This window comes from Asterias amurensis, chromosome 20 (assembly GCF_032118995.1).
Source record: "Asterias amurensis chromosome 20, ASM3211899v1".
NCBI classification, from domain to species: domain Eukaryota; kingdom Metazoa; phylum Echinodermata; class Asteroidea; order Forcipulatida; family Asteriidae; genus Asterias; species Asterias amurensis.
Window position 1 is genome coordinate 14774745 of NC_092667.1, and position 18724 is coordinate 14793468.

An 18724-nucleotide genomic window follows, 5' to 3' on the forward strand; every position below is an offset into this window, starting at 1 on the left:
TCTCTCAAAGTTTTAGACGGAAATTCGCTCAAATCGACCATGTACAAGTAAAAGCGCATTTCAAACAATTACATTGAAGTTGTGAAATAAGAAAGAAAAAAAAACTACCTTTTTTTTGCAAAATGGTGTTAGCATTATTTTAAGTTCAGATGTTGCGATCATATAGAGCAAGGAATGTTGTGATGAAATGCTTTTTTACGCATTCAAAACCGCGACCAGACAAATTATTCACACAGTTCAGTGTGAATAGTACATGCAACAAACGGAATATTAAAAAAAAATAACGATTTATAAAGCTAGAAATTAAACATGGGCCTAATTTAATTATCTCAAAAGGCTACAGTTTCAATTCAAGCAGTAGGGCAATTCGTTTCAATGCTGCGCCTATACTATATATTATATAGGAGGCCTTTTATTCCTCCAAGATTGCAAATAATATTGGTATTTCGTCAGACAGCTGGAACAGCGCCACACCACGGCTGTAGATGAATGAATGCCGACGAAAATAAAAATTCATCACCAACGAAAACGCAAAAAATTAAAAATGGGCTATTGTTCCAGGTTTTGTTCAAATGAACGTGCCATTCTGATGACCGATCCGTTAGATAAAAAGCATGCATGCATGCTGCGGTAAGTTACTACCTGTCAAAGTCGAGTCATGAAACAACACGCTTTCAACGCATGCCTTAGCCATCCTTGAGCCATGCAGTGGCTGCATGACAAAGATAACCTGATTGGTCAAGCCTCCACGATATTGTGTTGTGATTGGTCCATCCCATGACCCGCCTCTGCCCGAACTCCACATGGCTGCTTGTTCATGATGTTGTTGTTGTCATTATGAAACTCGTGCACACACACCCTTCGTGATCAGTAAGGTAGGGTCCCCAAGAAAATTCGTCAATGGATTATTATTTTATACACATGCGATTCAGTGTTGAACAGATTCTTCTACGGACGGGAAAATCTTCGTAAAGAACTCCCCAAGCTCAGAAAAGGAATGTCGACGTTCCCACCCTCGCCTCCTTCAACCCCTCCAGCCATTTATCCAATGGTAAGATGCTTTGTTTTAATTAACTTTGTGCAATTTGTGTTGAAATTTGACATGTTTTATTTTCAGCTGATGATTCATTACAAAATATGCCATGATGATGATTTATGTTTTCAACTTTTTTTTTTCTTCATGGACGTAAAAAAACCCCAAAATGTTTCTGTTTGTAGTTTAGTGTTCGGTCTGTAGTTTTCTTATTATTAAGCGAAAAACATTGGCACTTTGCAATGTGGCTGCGAGTGTTTTTGTTTAGTCTTTTGTCTTTCTCAAAACGTAGTGAATGCACACACAGTCGGACAGTCCCAGCTGTGCAATGCAATGCATGCATTTGTAATCAATGCACTTAAGAAACGTACAATCTCAATAGGTCTCGTATGTTTTACAAACTGCTTTACTCCTTCTCAAATACTAGCAGACTAGTTTAATTTTAAATGCCAAGTTGTTCGTATAAAAAAATGGAAAGTCTAAAACATATAGTTATACTATAAAAATATAAACAAGAAATGAAAATTCACTCTGAATGTAAGTAGCAATCCTAAATGTGTTTTTTTTAAGCCCACAACCAGAGCACAGGGTTCTGACTTGATTGTAATCTCACATTTAAAATCTTATGTTTAACTCATGTTTTACTCAGTATTATTTTAAGTTGGTAATACTAATAACTTATACGTCAAATTAATTTTATTTTACGATGTTCTAATAAAATTAACAAAGTCTTTATCAAATGTTTATCAAATCTGTTTTTAGTTTACTCAATTAGGTTTGAACCCCAAGTGAAGTGTTTGATAAGGGGCGTGTCGGGAAAAACAAGAACTGAACCCCAGTCATGCCAACCTTGTTTAGCGATAACTTTATTTGTTCAATTCAAACGAAAACGATTTATGCATTGACAAATGATAGGGGCATACGCTTTGTTTACAAGTTGGGTCGTTGAGCGATGCTCAGTCACAGAGTAGTAAATCAACTGACTGAATGCTATTTTTGATATCCTTGAACTCATAAAATTTAACTATCAAAATATGATTTTTTTTGTTATTTATTGATATAACAATTTTTTTACAAAAGGTGCAGTTGGTTGTGCATTTAAGTTCCATTATAATGAAGGCCTATGATAAGCTTGTTGAATATTTAATGTAATTGAAACAAAGGGGGACTTAAGCTTAGGGGGATTCTTATGTGGCGTATGGCCTGGCCTACCTTCAGTGCATCAACTTCAGCTAATTTATTAAAAACAAATCATTGTGATGATTTGTATTAAGTGAATTTGTAAATTTTTGAAATAAACAACACAACTTTTGACAGTTTAAGGTTTTTTTGGGGAAATGGTTGAATGTGTACAGGTTGCACATTATGTAAAAAGTCCTTTTTAGTATGACATGAGAGTCGGTTAGCTGTACACCACTTTTATTTTGACTTGCTTTCCCTTTTGCTTAACTGTGTTTCTGGAGTTCTTTAAATGTCTGAGGAAAAGTCATCCAGACAATCGGTGGCAGTTTGGTGAGTCGAGGAAGGCACAAACAAAGGGAGGGAAGGGGGGGGGGGGCTTTGCATACTGATTTAATAGAAACAACAAAGCATGCACAGCCTTTCATATGACCATGACCATGTACAGTGGTTCATTTGTAATGGTGGATGTTAAATTAATGCCTCCCCTTCTGACCTTAATGACCTGACTGTCTTAACCCAGCATGGTGAAAGAGTATGAGGTCATGGTTGACATTTATTGGGAGGGAGTTGTCTCTGATAAAACTACAGGCAACTTCCTTTACAGAAGTCGTGGGTGTACTGCTTAGTCACATTGTCAGGTCTGCAAATCAAGTAATTTTACCTCAAGTATTTTTTAGGCTTCTTCCATTTAAACAAAAGGGTCTTTTGAAACAAAATATTTGGTGTTTTTTCCCCAAGTAGTAGCACCGAACAGAGTGCTTAGAAGAAGTTTCCAGACCTAATTCTTCATTGTTAAATTGGAAAGGCAAATTGTTTTCTTTTAAATGCAATAGGTTACTCCAATACAAGAAAATTAAAAAAGCCATACAGATTCCAAATTTTACCTCCTCAGAATCCAAATATTATTCACCCCCCCCCCTGTTTTGCAATTTGGCACATTCTGAGGTTGACAATTGAACCATAGTTCTGTATACAAACACATTTCTTAAATACGGGTTTCTTAAGAACATTACAGATGACACAATAATGCATTTTCAATTAATTTTCAATTTTCACTGGTCTTGGGGATCAGACAGCATCACAGTCTTTGGTGTTGAATCCTGAACAGGAAGTTTGTGTAAGCTTGCCTGTTCCCCTAAACTACGCAATGACGGTTTGACCTTTTTCATGTCTTCATGATGCTGGCTAGTCAGTAATGTCGACTTCCTGTGCATGGAATTCTAACAGTAAAATGTATAGAAAAATTGAATGATGAATGTAGGCTTCCTTATATGGCATGATTTATAATCAACATACAATGGTTTTGAGAAAGCAATCATTTATTATGTTTGCGCCCTGTGGAAGCAATAACCTTGCATCCAGGGACGGTTTTCCCTCTTCGGAGTTGTATTTGTTAGGAAACAATATATTATAAATAGTCTTGTGAATCATTTCACATATTTGTATTATTGTAAATTACAAACCAGCTCACATGTATTGTAGGAATTGGGCTTACACTAGCTGGCTCATTTGAATATTTCATCATATCATGATTCATCCATGAATGAGTGAGTGATGTCATCTCCTGTGAACCAATGGGCTGTTGGCAGAACCTGCTGATGAATATTCATATATGTTTCCTCCAATGAGGTGATCAATCGGAGGCATCCTCCATGTGTTTGTTTAGTGGAGGGTTGATCATTCCTTCAGGGAGTGATCATTGAGAGATAAAGCTACATGCATACAAATCATTGGTTCAACAATGGAAAACTCTAAGTAAATAATCAGAAAGGCAAAGATTGAGTAATTATTTTCCAGTACAGCTTCAAAATGTTATGTCATGGCATCATAAAATTTAAAATAGCCTTTTGCAAATATTTTACCAATCGATCAATATGGTTTGATGAAAATAATTGAGTAAATGAGATGATAATATTTTTAACATTACCCGATTTACATGAATTAATATTCATGATGTAGAAAGGGGTTCTGAGCTGGTTCTGAGTGATTTTTAAATAAATAATATATACTTGGGATTACTTCCTAGCAAGTGCTGTGGAAAAAGATGTAAGTTTTTATCCACCAAAATACGAATTAGAGCAATTTTACTGTCAGAAAGGGTTGTCAGATTGTTTATTCAAATTACGAGTTACTTTTCCTGTTTGGACTAGCACACTATCAAAAATAGGCTAACACCTTTTGAAATACAGCATTCACAGTTTTATTTTTATTTTATACCTAAATTCATATAGGATTGGAACAATCAAACAAATCCAAAACATAAATAAGTATACCTTCCCTTGAAACAAACAAGTCAAGATCAAAATGTTTTGGAAGTGTAACGCACTCTTGACGACCCAGATCACCAAAAAAATGCCCAAAATAGTAATTAGTGAGTTTTAGAATGGAAACCTCACTTAATTATTTTTCTCTCACCCTTACAGGAAACTTGTCCTCGCAAGAAACTGAAAACCCAAAAAGCTGCAATGGAGAGGTCGGACTACGATGCTGTGGAGACTCTCCTGCTCATGAGGAATTGTCCATCAGGATCTAAATCAGACACGTCGTCCCTACCCCCTTCACCTACCAGCCCCCCGCATGACGCCCCCCTTTCACCAGCAGCATCCTTAGATGAACATGTTGCCATGGCGCTTCGGGATGCTACAAGCATGGAGTATACGTCTTTCTACAACAAAACACCTGTAAGTTACTAGCAATGAGTAATAAGCTAAATTATTCTAAAACACCAATATGAGCTTAATCAGTGATAAATTTCCCTTGCATAGCAGAGCAAAACGCTACCAAAAAATTTGTTCAGTTGCTACCCAAAAATCACCATTTGCTGTGAGCACAAAGAATTGACTGTTCTGTCTGAAAATGTTGCTTTGCAAAAGTGCTGGAAGAAATGTTGCCTGTTATTGTAATGTAGAGAATACCTTGAATGTGTGTGTTGAGTTTTTCAACAAAGAAATGCCAAACGTTTGTAACATAAATTTTGTTATGAATTAAATGTGATTTCATAATTGTTATTCACTTCAGGGCTGCATCGAAACACCCCCACTGACGCCCCCGCCTGGGCTCAACTTCACCCAGTTCAACATGCCTATCACTAGTGTCCCTGTTTCCAGAATAGTCAATCCTGCAACCAACAGAGCCCAGCAGTCCATCCCAACAAGCCGTTTGCTTGTGACGCATCGATTGGAAAGCTGCAATGTTGTGAATACAACTCCAAGCGTCATGTCGTGTGAAGAGCGGCCAAGCAGATGGGTCAGAGACGCAACGGCAGTGTCAAGTGTAGCCAGTGGACCAGTCTGCAGTGGACTGACCTCTTCAATACCCGCTTTGAGCACAATGAGCTCGACGCCAAACCAGAACTTGAATAAAGTCGCAACAAATGCAACTAGTGGACTTTCTGGGGACGTGTTTAAGGTACCTGTGATGAGCGCCGAAAGTATTTGTCGTTTTGTGCCTGTTGGCCCCAGAGGATCAAGTGCAATATCCACAAGTTCAAAAACTGTTTTGTCGACGCATGAAGCAGTCAGCATGTCATCTGTTCCGGTGATCACAAAGCCATCTGCCACAACGAATACATCACCTTCAGGGAACTCCACACAATTGCCAAATCAAACACAGTACAAACTCATCGTCATGGCTGTCCCCACAAATATGATGCAAGTCATCAGTAATGCACCAAAGAGTGAAGCAACTGGACCAAATGTCACAAAGTACTGCCCCCTTGCGCCAGCCCCAATCCCAAACACAAACTCTGCAAACTCAAATAAAACTGCTGTGCAGCCTGCCCTGATGGAGTTCTCCAGGAGAAGGAATCACTTATGTATGCATGAAAACTGTGGGAAGACTTACTTCAAGAGTTCACATCTGAAGGCACATTTAAGAACACATACAGGTAAGCAATATTGTTTTAAGATGTGTGACGACATAAATTTCAATAAGTTAAACATTTTCAAAGAAGCTAAATGGGAATTTTGTTTTTATCCTTCCCCACCCCGACTCCCTTGAACAAAAATGTCATGAAATGTTGGTGTTTATTAAGCGCGTAATTATGTAGCACTGCATCCTTTGAATCCGAAGAGCTAGGTTTAAGTGCCCTGATGTAAAGCGAGGTATTGAAAGTTGGTTGCTTCAGGGTTTGAGTATTTCTCTCTTCTTCTGTCTTGATCCAGGTAACTTGTTTCAGGGTTTGAGTATTTCTCTTTTCTTCTGTCTTGATCCAGGTGAGAAACCTTTCATCTGTAGCTGGGAAAAATGCGACAAACGTTTTGCTCGATCAGACGAGCTCTCACGACACAAGCGTACCCACACTGGGGAGAAGAAGTTTGCCTGCCCGATGTGTGACCGACGTTTTATGCGTAGTGATCACTTGACCAAACACGCTCGTCGACACATGTCAACCAAGAAGATTCCAAACTGGCAGTTAGAAGTCACTAAGCTGACGGACATGGCATCTTCGGAGAAACAAAGTAACATGGTCCCGGTTATTTTAAGCGCTGCACAGTAAGCTGAACGTGTAAATAATATATAGACTTATCAGGTCCGACCAAGTATACTTACTGAAACATGTCAGGCCTGGACTTTTATTTATGAAAGGGCAAGGCCATTCTCATTTTGCACCAAGGCCAAGACCAGGGCAACCAAGGGTATGACCCCCTTAGCCTCCATGCAATTCCAGACCTGACATATCTACCAAGAATATTCCCAACTGCCGTCCGGAGGTCTTGAAGCTGGCGGACTTGGCACCATCGAAGAAACAAAGCAACATCGTCCCACAGTCATTCTTAGCGCTGTACACACTGTGTAAATAACATAAACTTTACATATCAGGGTTTTAGATTCTCTGAACAGACTATGGGTGAATTTTTCTTTTCTGTAACACTTGTGAAAGTCTGTGTAATAGACTATTTTAGCTACACTTCAATCACTGTAATAAATTAAAAGATTAATTTGATGTATGCGGTGTCTCCATGGAGCATCTTAATCCATTTGGAATTCCTTACCTAACCCCTGGAGTAATTTAATGTGTATCTTCTAGATGGATACCAAAATGACATGACACCCTCACAACTTTGGCCCAAGTGAAGGAAGAAGAGCCAAGTAGGAACATAGAGAAAGGTCCCATATAGTGGGCCCTTTTGCTATGTTCCTACTTGGGTATATGCTACTCTCTCAAGTCTGGCAAGGCGTGTTTATGGAATCATTTATTTGGTTTACTTTAAATACACTGGCGACAGACTTGCCAGGAAAATGTATTTATCTCGGCAGTGTGTATACACTGAGAATTTCTTTAAAAAAAATAAAAGATTTACCTGTGAAGTCTGCTGTCAAAAGTCTCCGATAGACCCCATGCGTAATGATGCCGTGCTTAAACAGAGCTCTTGCTGAAGGAAGATCTATCATTGGGTGGAAGTTGTGCCTGGTACACAACGTTTCAATTGTCTGATTTAAGCAATGGCGACCAATGCAAAGGGTCTATGGAAAATGTGCCTCGGAGAAAGATGTTAGCTAGGACCAATGATTACCATGGAGAAAAAAATCTTAAGCATTTTATTTATTTATTTATTATACAAATACATAGTACATAAACTGGTTTGTTTTTTCTGTTCTTTTTTCTTTTTCATTTAAATCTCGGGAAGATTTTATTCTGTATTCTACACTAAGACATCGAAGTTGCCTGAATTGCTTTGTTCCACAGCTTTTCAATTCAGCACAATATTTTGGAACGACTCAGACTGGTATAATAACAGTGCCTTTTACGACAACCGGTGAAAGTAAAATTTCCCGGTTTAACACCTGTCCCTCTAAGTGTCCATTTCAAAGGTGTAATTGCTATGTTAGCAATTTGTGTATCACTTGATTAATGAGATAATTACTTTTCTCTGTACATCAGTAATTTTTAAGACCACAACAATTTGTGTTTGTCCAGATTTGAGCTTGTTTGATGTAGACTTTCTCACCAAGTATCGTACATTATCTTTCTTGCATATACATATTAGAGCATCGGTATACGTTAAAGGGAAAGTACACGTTTGGTAACTACTCAAAACAAATATTAACTTAAAAACTGACTTGGTAACAGGCAGTGGAGAGCTGTTGATAGTATAAAACATTGTGGGAAACGACTCCCTCTGAAGCAACATAGTTTTTGAGAAAGAAGTAATTTCTCACTAAAATAATAAAGACTTCTAGCTAGAAGCCTTTTATTCCTTTCTGAAAGCACACAAATTCGTCCAACAAGGGTGTTTTTTTCTTTCATCATTTGCTCGGGTGTTTTTTTCTTTCATCATTTGCTCGCAACTTTGATCACCGATTGAACCCAAATTTTCACAGGTTTGTTATTTTATGCTTATGAAGGGATACACCAAGTGAGAACACTGGTCTTTGAAAATTACCAAAGGTGTACAGTGCCTTTAAAACATTGGTAATATAAGAGCAAAGGAACACTGTATTTAACGCATGTTAACAAACACAGAAGTAGGACTTTCATTTCCTCGATGACACCACTAATTTAGTTGCTGCCAGCTGCCACTTGAGTTTTAATGGCAGACTTCCATTTTCAATTTGATTTATACAATTTTCTTCAAAAGGTAAAAAACCAAAGATGTTTAACTTTTTCTTAAAATCTAAAACGGGTGGATGACACTGTTCTTTATTTATTATGGTGGTTAAATTCGTAAATGAGTTGACTTACAGTTTAGATTCTAGACGAATGTGCATTTTTCCTTTTAAATAATCAAACTCAATCTTGGATAGAAAATCGATTATCGGACTGGAAATGAGTTTGTGTCCTCATATGTTGTATTTTAATAATGGCTTTGTGATTTACATTGCCATTGTCGGTGCCCTACCTTTTGCACCTGCCTTATAAAAGTACCCATTGTCTTGTTTTGTGACGCAAAATTCCGTTCCTATTGAAAGTGACCTTGTCACAAACTGTAAAATTTGCCCTTAGTTGGCACAAGTTTATTATTGTCTTAAAGGGGCACTGTGATGGTATTGTAATAAAACCTTTTTTGTTAGACTAACAAGGTCGCATAATAGTGCGATATGTTTGACGAATGCTGCTAAAAGGAATTAAAAATGAAAGTGCAATGGAATAAAGTGTGAACAGTAAAAGATTTGGCTGTTCTGCTGCTAATTTTGATAAAGATCCCCATGGTACACAAAGTGTAAAAAAGCCTTTGAATATTAAATGTTACCTCTGTACAAATTATAAATAATTATTATATACGTAAAGTGTATAAATAGTTTCATACTGCTTGTAAATTAGGTAGAATTAAATTATGAGTTTTATATATCTGTGTACAATATAATGAAGAGTGATGCAAGTAAAAAGTCTACATCACAATACAATGGAAAATAAAAAGTATTTCTGAGAAGTTTTTTCTCTCATTTACACCTTGTTTGTCTTTATGTTGAATGAAAGATGTGACGTGTTTATGTGAAGGAGAAAAATCTTACGGAGAATTTGTCATATATTTTCCATTTTTCCCCCTCGATCTGATGTTTGTGATAGGGGGATAGAAGCGGCCCCCGTAAACAATGGCGCTGAAGGATGACTGTTCAATAGAGGGCGCTATCAGAAAAAGTTTGTAGGTACACGTGAGTAGTGCGTGTATAGAGATCGTCGTCCGTCCCCAGCGCCTTGCTTTAATAGTCCTGGATAGACTGGCCGCTGGGGCCGAGCGAATAGAGATCGCCGCAGAAACTTTTTCGGTGTGCCAGGAGATTCGTCCCCCATCCCCCAAAATGGCGAATGTGTGCAAACTTATGATGGGGCCCTCTTTTGAAATGGCCCCTCCAGCAGTTTTTATTTTCCCATGTAAATGTGTGACTGGATGAAATTTTGGGGTTCTTTAAAAAACACTTCTTTTTTTAGACGCAAATAATTTCCAACAGTGTTGGTATCTTTTATATAAAGAGTATTATAGCTTTCAGATTTAAACATTTTTTCTTCTGGTAATTGAGTTACTTTCATAGGCTATCCCTGTTCTTATCTTGCTGATCGTTGTGCGTACATCTTCAATCATTTGAAAGCTGCACTTTACAAGGAAGAAGAAGAATAAAATTTATTTCCCTTTTTTCTTTTCTTCAAGATAAATAATATTAGGCATAGGCTCTTTAGTAATATTTAAGGGCCACTATTTTGGCTGGCACTCTGCACGCGTTTATAACTCCACTCACCCACCCTATATCACAAGTGACGATTGATTCTTTGGAAATAATGCCGATCTTCTTCTGAAGTTTCCATTCGAGACTCACTCCGTTGATTCCAAAACGAGGCCGAGAGGGGCTCTCTCAACCCAATTTACCCGTTTCACTATTGCAGCGCCCAGTCCAATGATAACACACGTTATATCGTCTGCTGACCAAATTACTATACAACACCCCGTCGTGATTGGCCGAGTTTCTCGCGCCGTAGGTACCGCCATTTTGGAAACAACCCGCGCTGGATCACAACGTGGAAAATGTCTGAGGCAGAAAACAGTGACGTTCATCAGAAAGCAGGGGTATTTATCTCACATTTGTTGGTGTCAGAGTTTTAGAGATCGTTATGATTCAGTGTTTATTGAGAATGTCATTTTACTGGATTGATTTTCGGTTGTTCTACTTGCCTTAAACTTGAGTCGCTCACTCTCTCAAACATGTCAAAGTAGGTGCATGTGCGTGCATGTTGTTTTCTACGTGAATGTACACAAATGTATGTGCTGTATAAATGATGCGGTGTGTGATGCATCATTTGATGATGGAGCTTTTTGACATACATTGTTTTGCACATATTCATCATCATGGTCAATAGTTTGTTCATGTGCATATGTACACAGGGGTACCGGTCACTTCGGCACCTGTGACCCTGTAAGCTCGGCACCACGCAAATTCACAGCCCACAAAACCATCCATGACAAAACAAACTGAAACTCGGCACAAACATGACAAATGCTGAATTGAATTGAAAATAAAATACATTTTGAAAATTCGGCACCTGTGTCACATGCCTGTCGGAAACGGTCAATTAATTTTGTTTTTGACCGGCAAGACAATTGAATTTTTATTAAGACAGTAATGAAACATGCCACATGACATGGTTTATTTTTAGCAGCAAAATCAAAACATTAATACCTTATTCTTTTTGTTGGATTAAAATGGTTGATAGACAAGTGGTGGCAGGAGAGGGAAATCTTTCTAAAGAATAAACCTAGTGTGATAATTTGGGCTCAATTTGGTCTTCGAACAAGCACAAATAATTACCGAAAGTACACCCTGCCTTGAACTTGAAGAATATTTAAGTCTATAATTTGTTTCCTATATTTTTAGAAGGGAATGGAAGCAAATGCTGCGATGGATCCTCGGGTGGAACCCAAGGAGGAAGAAGAATTAGAGGCAGACAATTCAATAGACTCGAACAAATCACCCATCAAGTCAACAGCCAAGTCCCCAGCCAAGACCCCAGCCAAGACAACGGCAAAATCCCCAGCCAAGTCACCAGCAAAGACGCCAGCCAAGACACCCGTTAAAAGATCAACACCCAAGAAAACACCACAGAAGAGGAAAGCTGATCCTAATGAGAATGGTGATGGGGTAACCAAGGAGGAGGACGAGGAGGAGGGTGAAGAAGACGATGAAGAATCAAGTGATGAAGAACTTCCATGTAAGTTCTCTGATGTTTGGTGCCTTAAAATGCTCAAGTAGAAACTTACAATTTCCTCAGTGCCCTTTACCAAGGAGAAAATGCCTTGTTGCCCTTGCCCTGCAACTGGTGCTACTGTAAACCTATATAGTTATACTCCCATCAAGTTTTGAATCCTACTTAACGTAAATGTAGTAACCTTTGGGAATTAAAGTTTTTTTTTTTTTTTTCTGTCTCCCTCAGTGGGCACACTCGACGGTCCGGTCAGGCTCATGGAAGGCAAACGAGAAAGGAGAAAGACCGAGAGATTGACCTTTGACACCAAGAAAGAAGTCACAGACTCCAAGTTTGAGGTGGAAGATGGAAATGGAGTGAAGCTTGGTGAAATCCCAAACAGTGAGTCTTCGTAGTTTGACACAAGTTTCAAATAAAGCACTTACATTTAGTATGACGTTACAAGGGAAGAGATTAATTGGTTTCCCTAGTTCCGTGGGGTGCGTACGCAGTTGGTGTGCTTCCATTGCTTGGCCTTAGCAAGTTTTAAAAGCTCCTTGGTTTACCTTTATTTAATTCTGTGTTTCTTGACAGTTGAGTTTTACATTGGAAAGACAAGTTCAGACAACTTCAGGGCACTCTACAGGTTCTTCTTTGGAAAGACAGGCAAGGTACGTTATACAAACTTGACCCTAATTCTCTCTCTACACTTGTAGGATATCAGCACACCCAATCCCTCATAAAGGTAGCGTCATACTTTGGTAATGACCCTGTCTTGAGTCTTGAGTAGAATATTGCTGATACAGCTTATGTAAGAAGCTAAACTGTGATGGTTAAAAGAGTTGTGTCATTTCTATTCTATGGCATTCTTGTTTTACAGATGGTAATTGGACTAGTAAGCATCCTGCAAAATTGTTTTATCTGAAATGCTCTCGTGGATTAGAAATAAAGTTGATTGAAAAACTTGGAATCCTCTCCAGACTAGTTTTGGAGATTCAAATTTCTATGGTATCCTTTTGTGATTATTGCAGCCAGAGAAGAGGTTGGTATAAAATATGCATAATGAAAATACTGTGACAGTTTTGTGCAGTTTTCTTGACAAGTAGACTCTGTATTTAGCTGAAACTGTCACAGGTGACTTGTGTTGTATCTGTCTGGACAACTTCAGTCTATAAATCAGCTACACATTGACAAAAACCAATCTATAACTCATCCTTTAATATTGCCAAAGGTATGACAATTTTCCAATGAAGGTGCCCTTTCCAAAATGAAAGTGGCTTGCCCTCTCAAAGATGAAATTTCCAACCGGGTGTGTCCAACATTTTTTTGAAAAATCTGTAATTTTTATCAAAACTATCTCTTTTCTCTTTGCAGCAAAATGAAATCAAAAGAAACATCCGTAAGTTTTCAGGGTTCAACTTTGAGAAGGAGACGCCAGAATACACCAAGAAAGAAGCTATTTTGGTCAGGTAGGTTTCTCACCTTTACTAACAATTTGATAGTTGTTCCACTTCCACAATAACAACTACGACAACAACAGCTACAACAACAACAAAACCTAAAACACAAAAAAAAAAAAAAAAAAAAGGATACATGTTAGTTTGATTGTATACATCTACATTTATGGTTGCAAAAATACTTTGCCTTCAATAAGGTCAATGCCTTTTTTCCTATTCCTAGATATACTATGCCTGGTTTGAAAGAGATCTGTTTGTGGCTCGATCTGGATAAGAAAGGAACGAAAGACGAGATCATGGAGAGGATATTAGCGTTCTGTTTGAAACCAGAGCCTTCGGGAAAACCACACCCACAACAAAGTAAGTCCCTGGATTCATATTATGTTGTGATTTACTCTAAACTTAGATTAGCACCTGAGCCCTTCATAGGTAATGACAAACAACAAGTGTATTCAATTTTACTTTCCTGAGCTATTTGAACAAAAAGTCAGTCATATTACTCGGGTGGGATGCGAACCCACGACCTTTGCAATTCTCGAGCAGTGATGATATTTTGTTAATTTTTGGTTGTACAGAAAAGAAGTCTAAACCAGTGAAGAAGAAGGGAAAGAAAAGGAAACGACAAGAAGATGGGTCCGGTGATGCTAAGAAACCTAAGAAGACCAAGAAGAAATCATCAGAAGATGTTAAAGATGGAGTTGAGGATGAAGATGAGGATGATATGGAAGCTGCTGATGAAGATGGTGATGATGAAGTAGAGAAAGAAGAGGAGGTTTGTTGATTCTTAACTTCACTTACACCATCTTGGGCATGTTCCCTGTGTGCTGTGGCAGTTATTAATACTTCATTATATTGTGAAGTAAAGGTGCCATACTATATTTTCATCAAGCCTCAGTTTGGTACTGAACCAGGGCTGGATTGCCGCATCGTCATGCGTAAGTTCAGGAGATCTTTTAGCAAGGCCCTTAGCCACAGTCTTGGCCATAGCTGTAACAAACTATGATAAGGTCTAAGATTTCAAATTAAGAAAGTACAAGCAATACTTGTCTGTGCTTAGCTATTTGTTTGTGCTTACAGGGTATATTAAATTAAGCCCAGTGCAGATTATTTCCTTTTAAGAAACACCCTGGAATGATTATAGTAGTTCATGTTGCCAACAAGGTGATTGGTCTATGTTTTCTTTCAGGAGCCCAAAAAGAAGAAAGCAAAATTAGACAAGCCAACGCCCAAGAAAAAGGCAGAGAAGAAGAAATCAGAAAAGAAAGCCACACCCAAGGCACCAAAGAAGTCACCCACAAAGAAAGTCACTTCCAAGAAAGCCACGCCTAAAAAGACCTCGCCTAAGAAGGCAGCAATACAGATAACGCCAAAATCAGTGACCAAGAGTAGATTCAAGAAACTTTGTAAGTTGAACAAATGTCAGCCCTTGAGTATAAAGCAGGCTTGATAATCATCCTACTTTAGTTTATTTTCCATTGTATTTGCCCTTCGGAACAAAAAGTTTTTTATCATTCCTGAAAAGTTTTTTGTAGCCAACACCATGTGAACATGTAGGGCAGCCCTTTTGTTGGTAAGCCATTTTCAGCACTGCTATGAATTTTCACATTGAAACAGTTAACAAAAAAAACTGACCATAGCTTACCTTAGCTTACCATAGCTTAACAAAACTTCAAATTCCACATGGCTCTGTTTCATTCTAACCCCATTCTGACATCCTAAAAGCCAAGCCCAATTACTAAAGTGATCTAGCATAAATCTCCAAGCATTTCACATGAGCTAGTTAGCAGTAGAGCTAGTTTGTGTGTAGTGGGTGTAGCCGGCCTGCAGCAGAACTATATAACACAAAGAGGGTTCCAATGGAGGTCCTTAGTTTGAGAATTGTTTTCATTGGTTCGACTCCCACTCTAGTCGGTTTTCTTTGTTCAACCTCAAATCATTTAAACATTTACCCAGTAAGTTTTATTTGCGGTATATAGTATTTGATATTTTTATCTTGACGCAATGGTTTATTCTTTTAATCTACAGCAATCGAAGACTCTGATGACAGTTCTGACGATGAGCCTCTGATCAGGAAGGCAGAGCCATCAGTAAGTAAAAAATATGACTGGCCTCAAATCAGATTAACCCATGGCACCCACAGCAATTGAGAATTTTTAATTTTCTGTCAATATATGAAGTGTGGGGAGGTGCCCTAATCAGTACTACCTTAAAATAAATCAACATTAACAAGCAGAAACCAGCTCTTTTCAGAGCCACCACTACTCCCAAAAGATTTTGTTTACACGATGTCACCACAAACCTTACTGACTTGAAATCAATTCTTATCTTGTTTTGTTTCCCCTCCTGTCTTATAGGAAGCAATGATTGAAAAGACTATACAAGACTTTCTGGACACTGCTGACCTTCAACTGGTCACAATGAAGATGGTTTGCAAGAAGGTGTACGCCACCTACCCCGATTTCAACCTCGTACACAAGAAGGACTTTATCAAGGCTAAAGTCAGATCGGTAAGTTTGTTTGTTTTGTTTGTTTGTTTGTTTGTTTGTTTGTTTGTTTTTATTTCCATTCATACAACAACAAATTTCAATTCGTAATATGCAAGGTGATAGACTAAACCAAGTTATACAAATGTTGAATCCAAAAATGACTAAATAGGTATAAATTGGGGTAAAACTAAAATTAATATCTCTCTAATTGTAAGATGAAAATCTTGGCAGCTCGGAAAGATATATATAAGTTTAGGTCAGCCTTTGTACTTAATAATATTTTCCCATTTTGTTTCCCAAGGCCAACTCTCATGCCTGAATTAAACCCACTACAGTATCCCCAACTCAGTCTAACAAATATTACGCAGTAAAATTACAGTTAGATGTTGAACAGTCTCTCAAAAATGTCTTTATATTTATCGTTTTTGCAGATAATTTCATGATAGGAGATAAGTTTGTCCACTATCCTGAAAACCCCAATTCTTCCTCGGAGATCTTCTCACAACCCTGCAAAGCTTCCCTGTTAAGATGACGGCGGCCAGTCTAATGTTGATAACAATCATGTATTTATATTTTAAGGTCAGGGTTTAACGTTATTAGGGTTCGGATAAAAAGGTGATAACAAGATCTTCGAATGGCCGGTTTTAAAATGAGTTGATACATCAAATGGAAACAGAGACTTGCCTGCCGTATAATATCCCACAAAGTCAGACTTCCTGAATTTAGGAGTTTGGAGGACTTAAGACCGTTTGGGGTTAAGCTACTGGTTTAAAATCTTGCTTAGCGGAAACTGGCTACTAGCCAAATTTCTTTGTAAAGCATAACAGTTTGTGACGGGTTTACAGCTTAGTGGTTGATAAGCTATCAGTTCTCTGAAAGTCAACCCAGGTCCCATTTTTATAAAACTGCTTAGCAAAAAAATACTCCTTGAAGAATCCCTGATTAGCAATTATGAGCAGGATACTGGACACCAGCTACAAATTGTATGTACTTTGGTTGGTGTCTTTATTCTGTTTGGATTATTTTATTTTGCTCATCTTATTTTGTGTTGAAGCAGCTCTTTAAGATTCAACCCTGGTTGGTACTATTAACAGATGGTTTGGTGAGGAGAAAATGTAAATTATCTCTGAAGGATTATTGTAGAAAAAAACCTGAACATTTGTATTAAAAAAAAATACTCTAAAAATTGTACTATTTTTGTGTACAGGATTGTACACTTTTATACAGAATGAGTTTGGGATAATGATAAGTGAGCACTGTTTTTAACAAAAAAAGAATACTTAATATTAGCAGTACTTGTAAAAACCAGGCAAGTTTTATTGAATAAGACTCGTACATTAGTAGTCTCCATTTTGTTTTGACACTAAAAAATCACATTTTTTAGGAATGGTTCCATGTTTTGTCAGGAAGCATATGTATACCATCGTCGATATGACTACCAGTTTGTTCATGAATGTATTTAAAGTTGTACATATCACTATCACCCATATCATACATCCACTGACTAAAGAATTCATACTGATCCTGAACCTTTGACGTGGCTGGTGCCATAGAAAGCTTGAAGGTTTTTTGTCATAATGGCGCCTGTGTAATCCCAAGCATTCCCTCCAACCCAATTATGAAGTCTCTCACTTGGTTTTTATTGACTTGTTTTACACGTTTAATTTTAATGTAGATAAAATACATGTTCATGTGCATTACTTGTCATTGTTCATGTTTTTTTTATAGCCAAGAATTGTCATACTTTTTATTTGACCAATGAAATGTGAAATTCTTTGCTCTTGCAATTTGCACATTTTTGTCAAATATTAAACTTTAATCCAATCATCACTGTATAATCTTAAACATTCAAAGACACAGATAATGTTAATGATTGTTTTACACAATTTTCTTTGAAGGAATAATATCTGAAAGTCGCCTAAGGGAATAGTTTCGTATGATTTTGTTTTAGAATTGTAGATTGTAGGAAAACATGGAAAACATTAGTACCCAGAAGATAATAATAGTAGAAAGCTTACCTTAAATTGCTTAGGGGCTATAGTTGTTGAGAATTTAGTAAAACAATATCGCAAAAATACGTTTAATATGCTAACATAATGTTGTTTTTTTTACTCATTTCTCAAGAACTACAGCATCTCAGCTAGTAATATTTTAAGGGAAGCTTTCTACCATCATTATCTTCAAACTAAGTGAGTTTGATGTACATCTGTGGACACTGTTTTGTGTCCTACAAGAAGTACCCATACCCTTTAAAGTAATGTTGCGGTTAAACTGGGTAAACTTTTACAGGTTAAACGTTATTTGAAAGCTCTGCTTTTAATCTTTAAACCCAGTTTTGAGTTTGGGTCAGGGAGAATTTAGTTTAATTTTCTCTGTTATTCTTTTTGTAAAACTTTTATGTGTTCTCAATGATCAAACTCAAGACCTACTAAGCATGTTTATTTTTAATTGAGGGTGCCTAAATCGGGTATCTTTTGTCAACCTTGTCACTGTGTTGAGATAATTCAGAAACTCAAATTCAATTTTATGTATTTTTGTTTTTAACTTGAAGAAATTTGTTATCATTTTTTTTCAGTATGTATGTTCTTTAGTGAGGGCTATATTTTGTACAGTTCTTTTTTTTTAGTGTGGAATAAATTGTATTAAATGAAATAAATAATATTTTTAAGAATCAATTTGCGATTTTTATTGAGGGGTCATTTCATTTTTTATATGAAGTCATTGGTTTACCTACTACAGGAAAATATTTCTCAAACTTAATTGAACATCTGATAATAATTTTCATTCCATAAGAGTTTATCGAAGTTGATTCTCATTTTCACAATACTTGTTTTGCTAAATGCTTTGTGTTTGAAAGATTTCCCTGGCCCTTCCAAAGAGTGCTGAAAGCAGAAGATATTTTGAGAACCACCCTATGCTAGAACTAATTCATAATTATTTTTCTTTTGGC

General features: G+C 37.3%; 2 protein-coding genes across 2 annotated transcripts; both read left to right on the forward strand.

Annotated features, from left to right (window-relative positions):
* Positions 1-862: 862 nt before the first annotated feature.
* Positions 863-9605, forward strand: LOC139952446 (uncharacterized). The gene is made up of 4 exons (XM_071951579.1): positions 863-1051; positions 4639-4896; positions 5234-6101; positions 6430-9605. The coding sequence occupies exons 1-4, from the start codon at positions 998-1000 to the stop codon at positions 6711-6713; spliced, it is 1464 nt and encodes a 487-aa protein (XP_071807680.1). The 5' UTR covers positions 863-997; the 3' UTR covers positions 6714-9605.
* A 1006-nt stretch (positions 9606-10611) lies between these two features.
* LOC139952519 (uncharacterized) lies at positions 10612-18435 on the forward strand. Its single transcript, XM_071951668.1, has 11 exons — positions 10612-10719; positions 11525-11858; positions 12081-12233; positions 12426-12502; positions 13206-13300; positions 13512-13648; positions 13864-14060; positions 14475-14691; positions 15314-15375; positions 15643-15795; positions 16206-18435. The coding sequence occupies exons 1-11, from the start codon at positions 10678-10680 to the stop codon at positions 16215-16217; spliced, it is 1479 nt and encodes a 492-aa protein (XP_071807769.1). The 5' UTR covers positions 10612-10677; the 3' UTR covers positions 16218-18435.
* Positions 18436-18724: the final 289 nt, after the last annotated feature.

Bases quoted from the DNA above. Each gene is read 5' to 3' on its own strand.
- LOC139952446 (XM_071951579.1), top strand. From the start codon at position 998: ATGTCGACGTTCCCACCCTCGCCTCCTTCAACCCCTCCAGCCATTTAT. The intron at 4,897-5,233 runs GTAAGTTACTAG...TATTCACTTCAG, and splicing joins CTTTCTACAACAAAACACCT to GGCTGCATCGAAACACCCCC. The intron at 6,102-6,429 runs GTAAGCAATATT...GTCTTGATCCAG, and splicing joins ACATTTAAGAACACATACAG to GTGAGAAACCTTTCATCTGT.
- LOC139952519 (XM_071951668.1), top strand. From the start codon at position 10,678: ATGTCTGAGGCAGAAAACAGTGACGTTCATCAGAAAGCAGGG. The intron at 11,859-12,080 runs GTAAGTTCTCTG...TGTCTCCCTCAG, and splicing joins AAGTGATGAAGAACTTCCAT to TGGGCACACTCGACGGTCCG. The intron at 14,061-14,474 runs GTTTGTTGATTC...GTTTTCTTTCAG, and splicing joins AAGTAGAGAAAGAAGAGGAG to GAGCCCAAAAAGAAGAAAGC.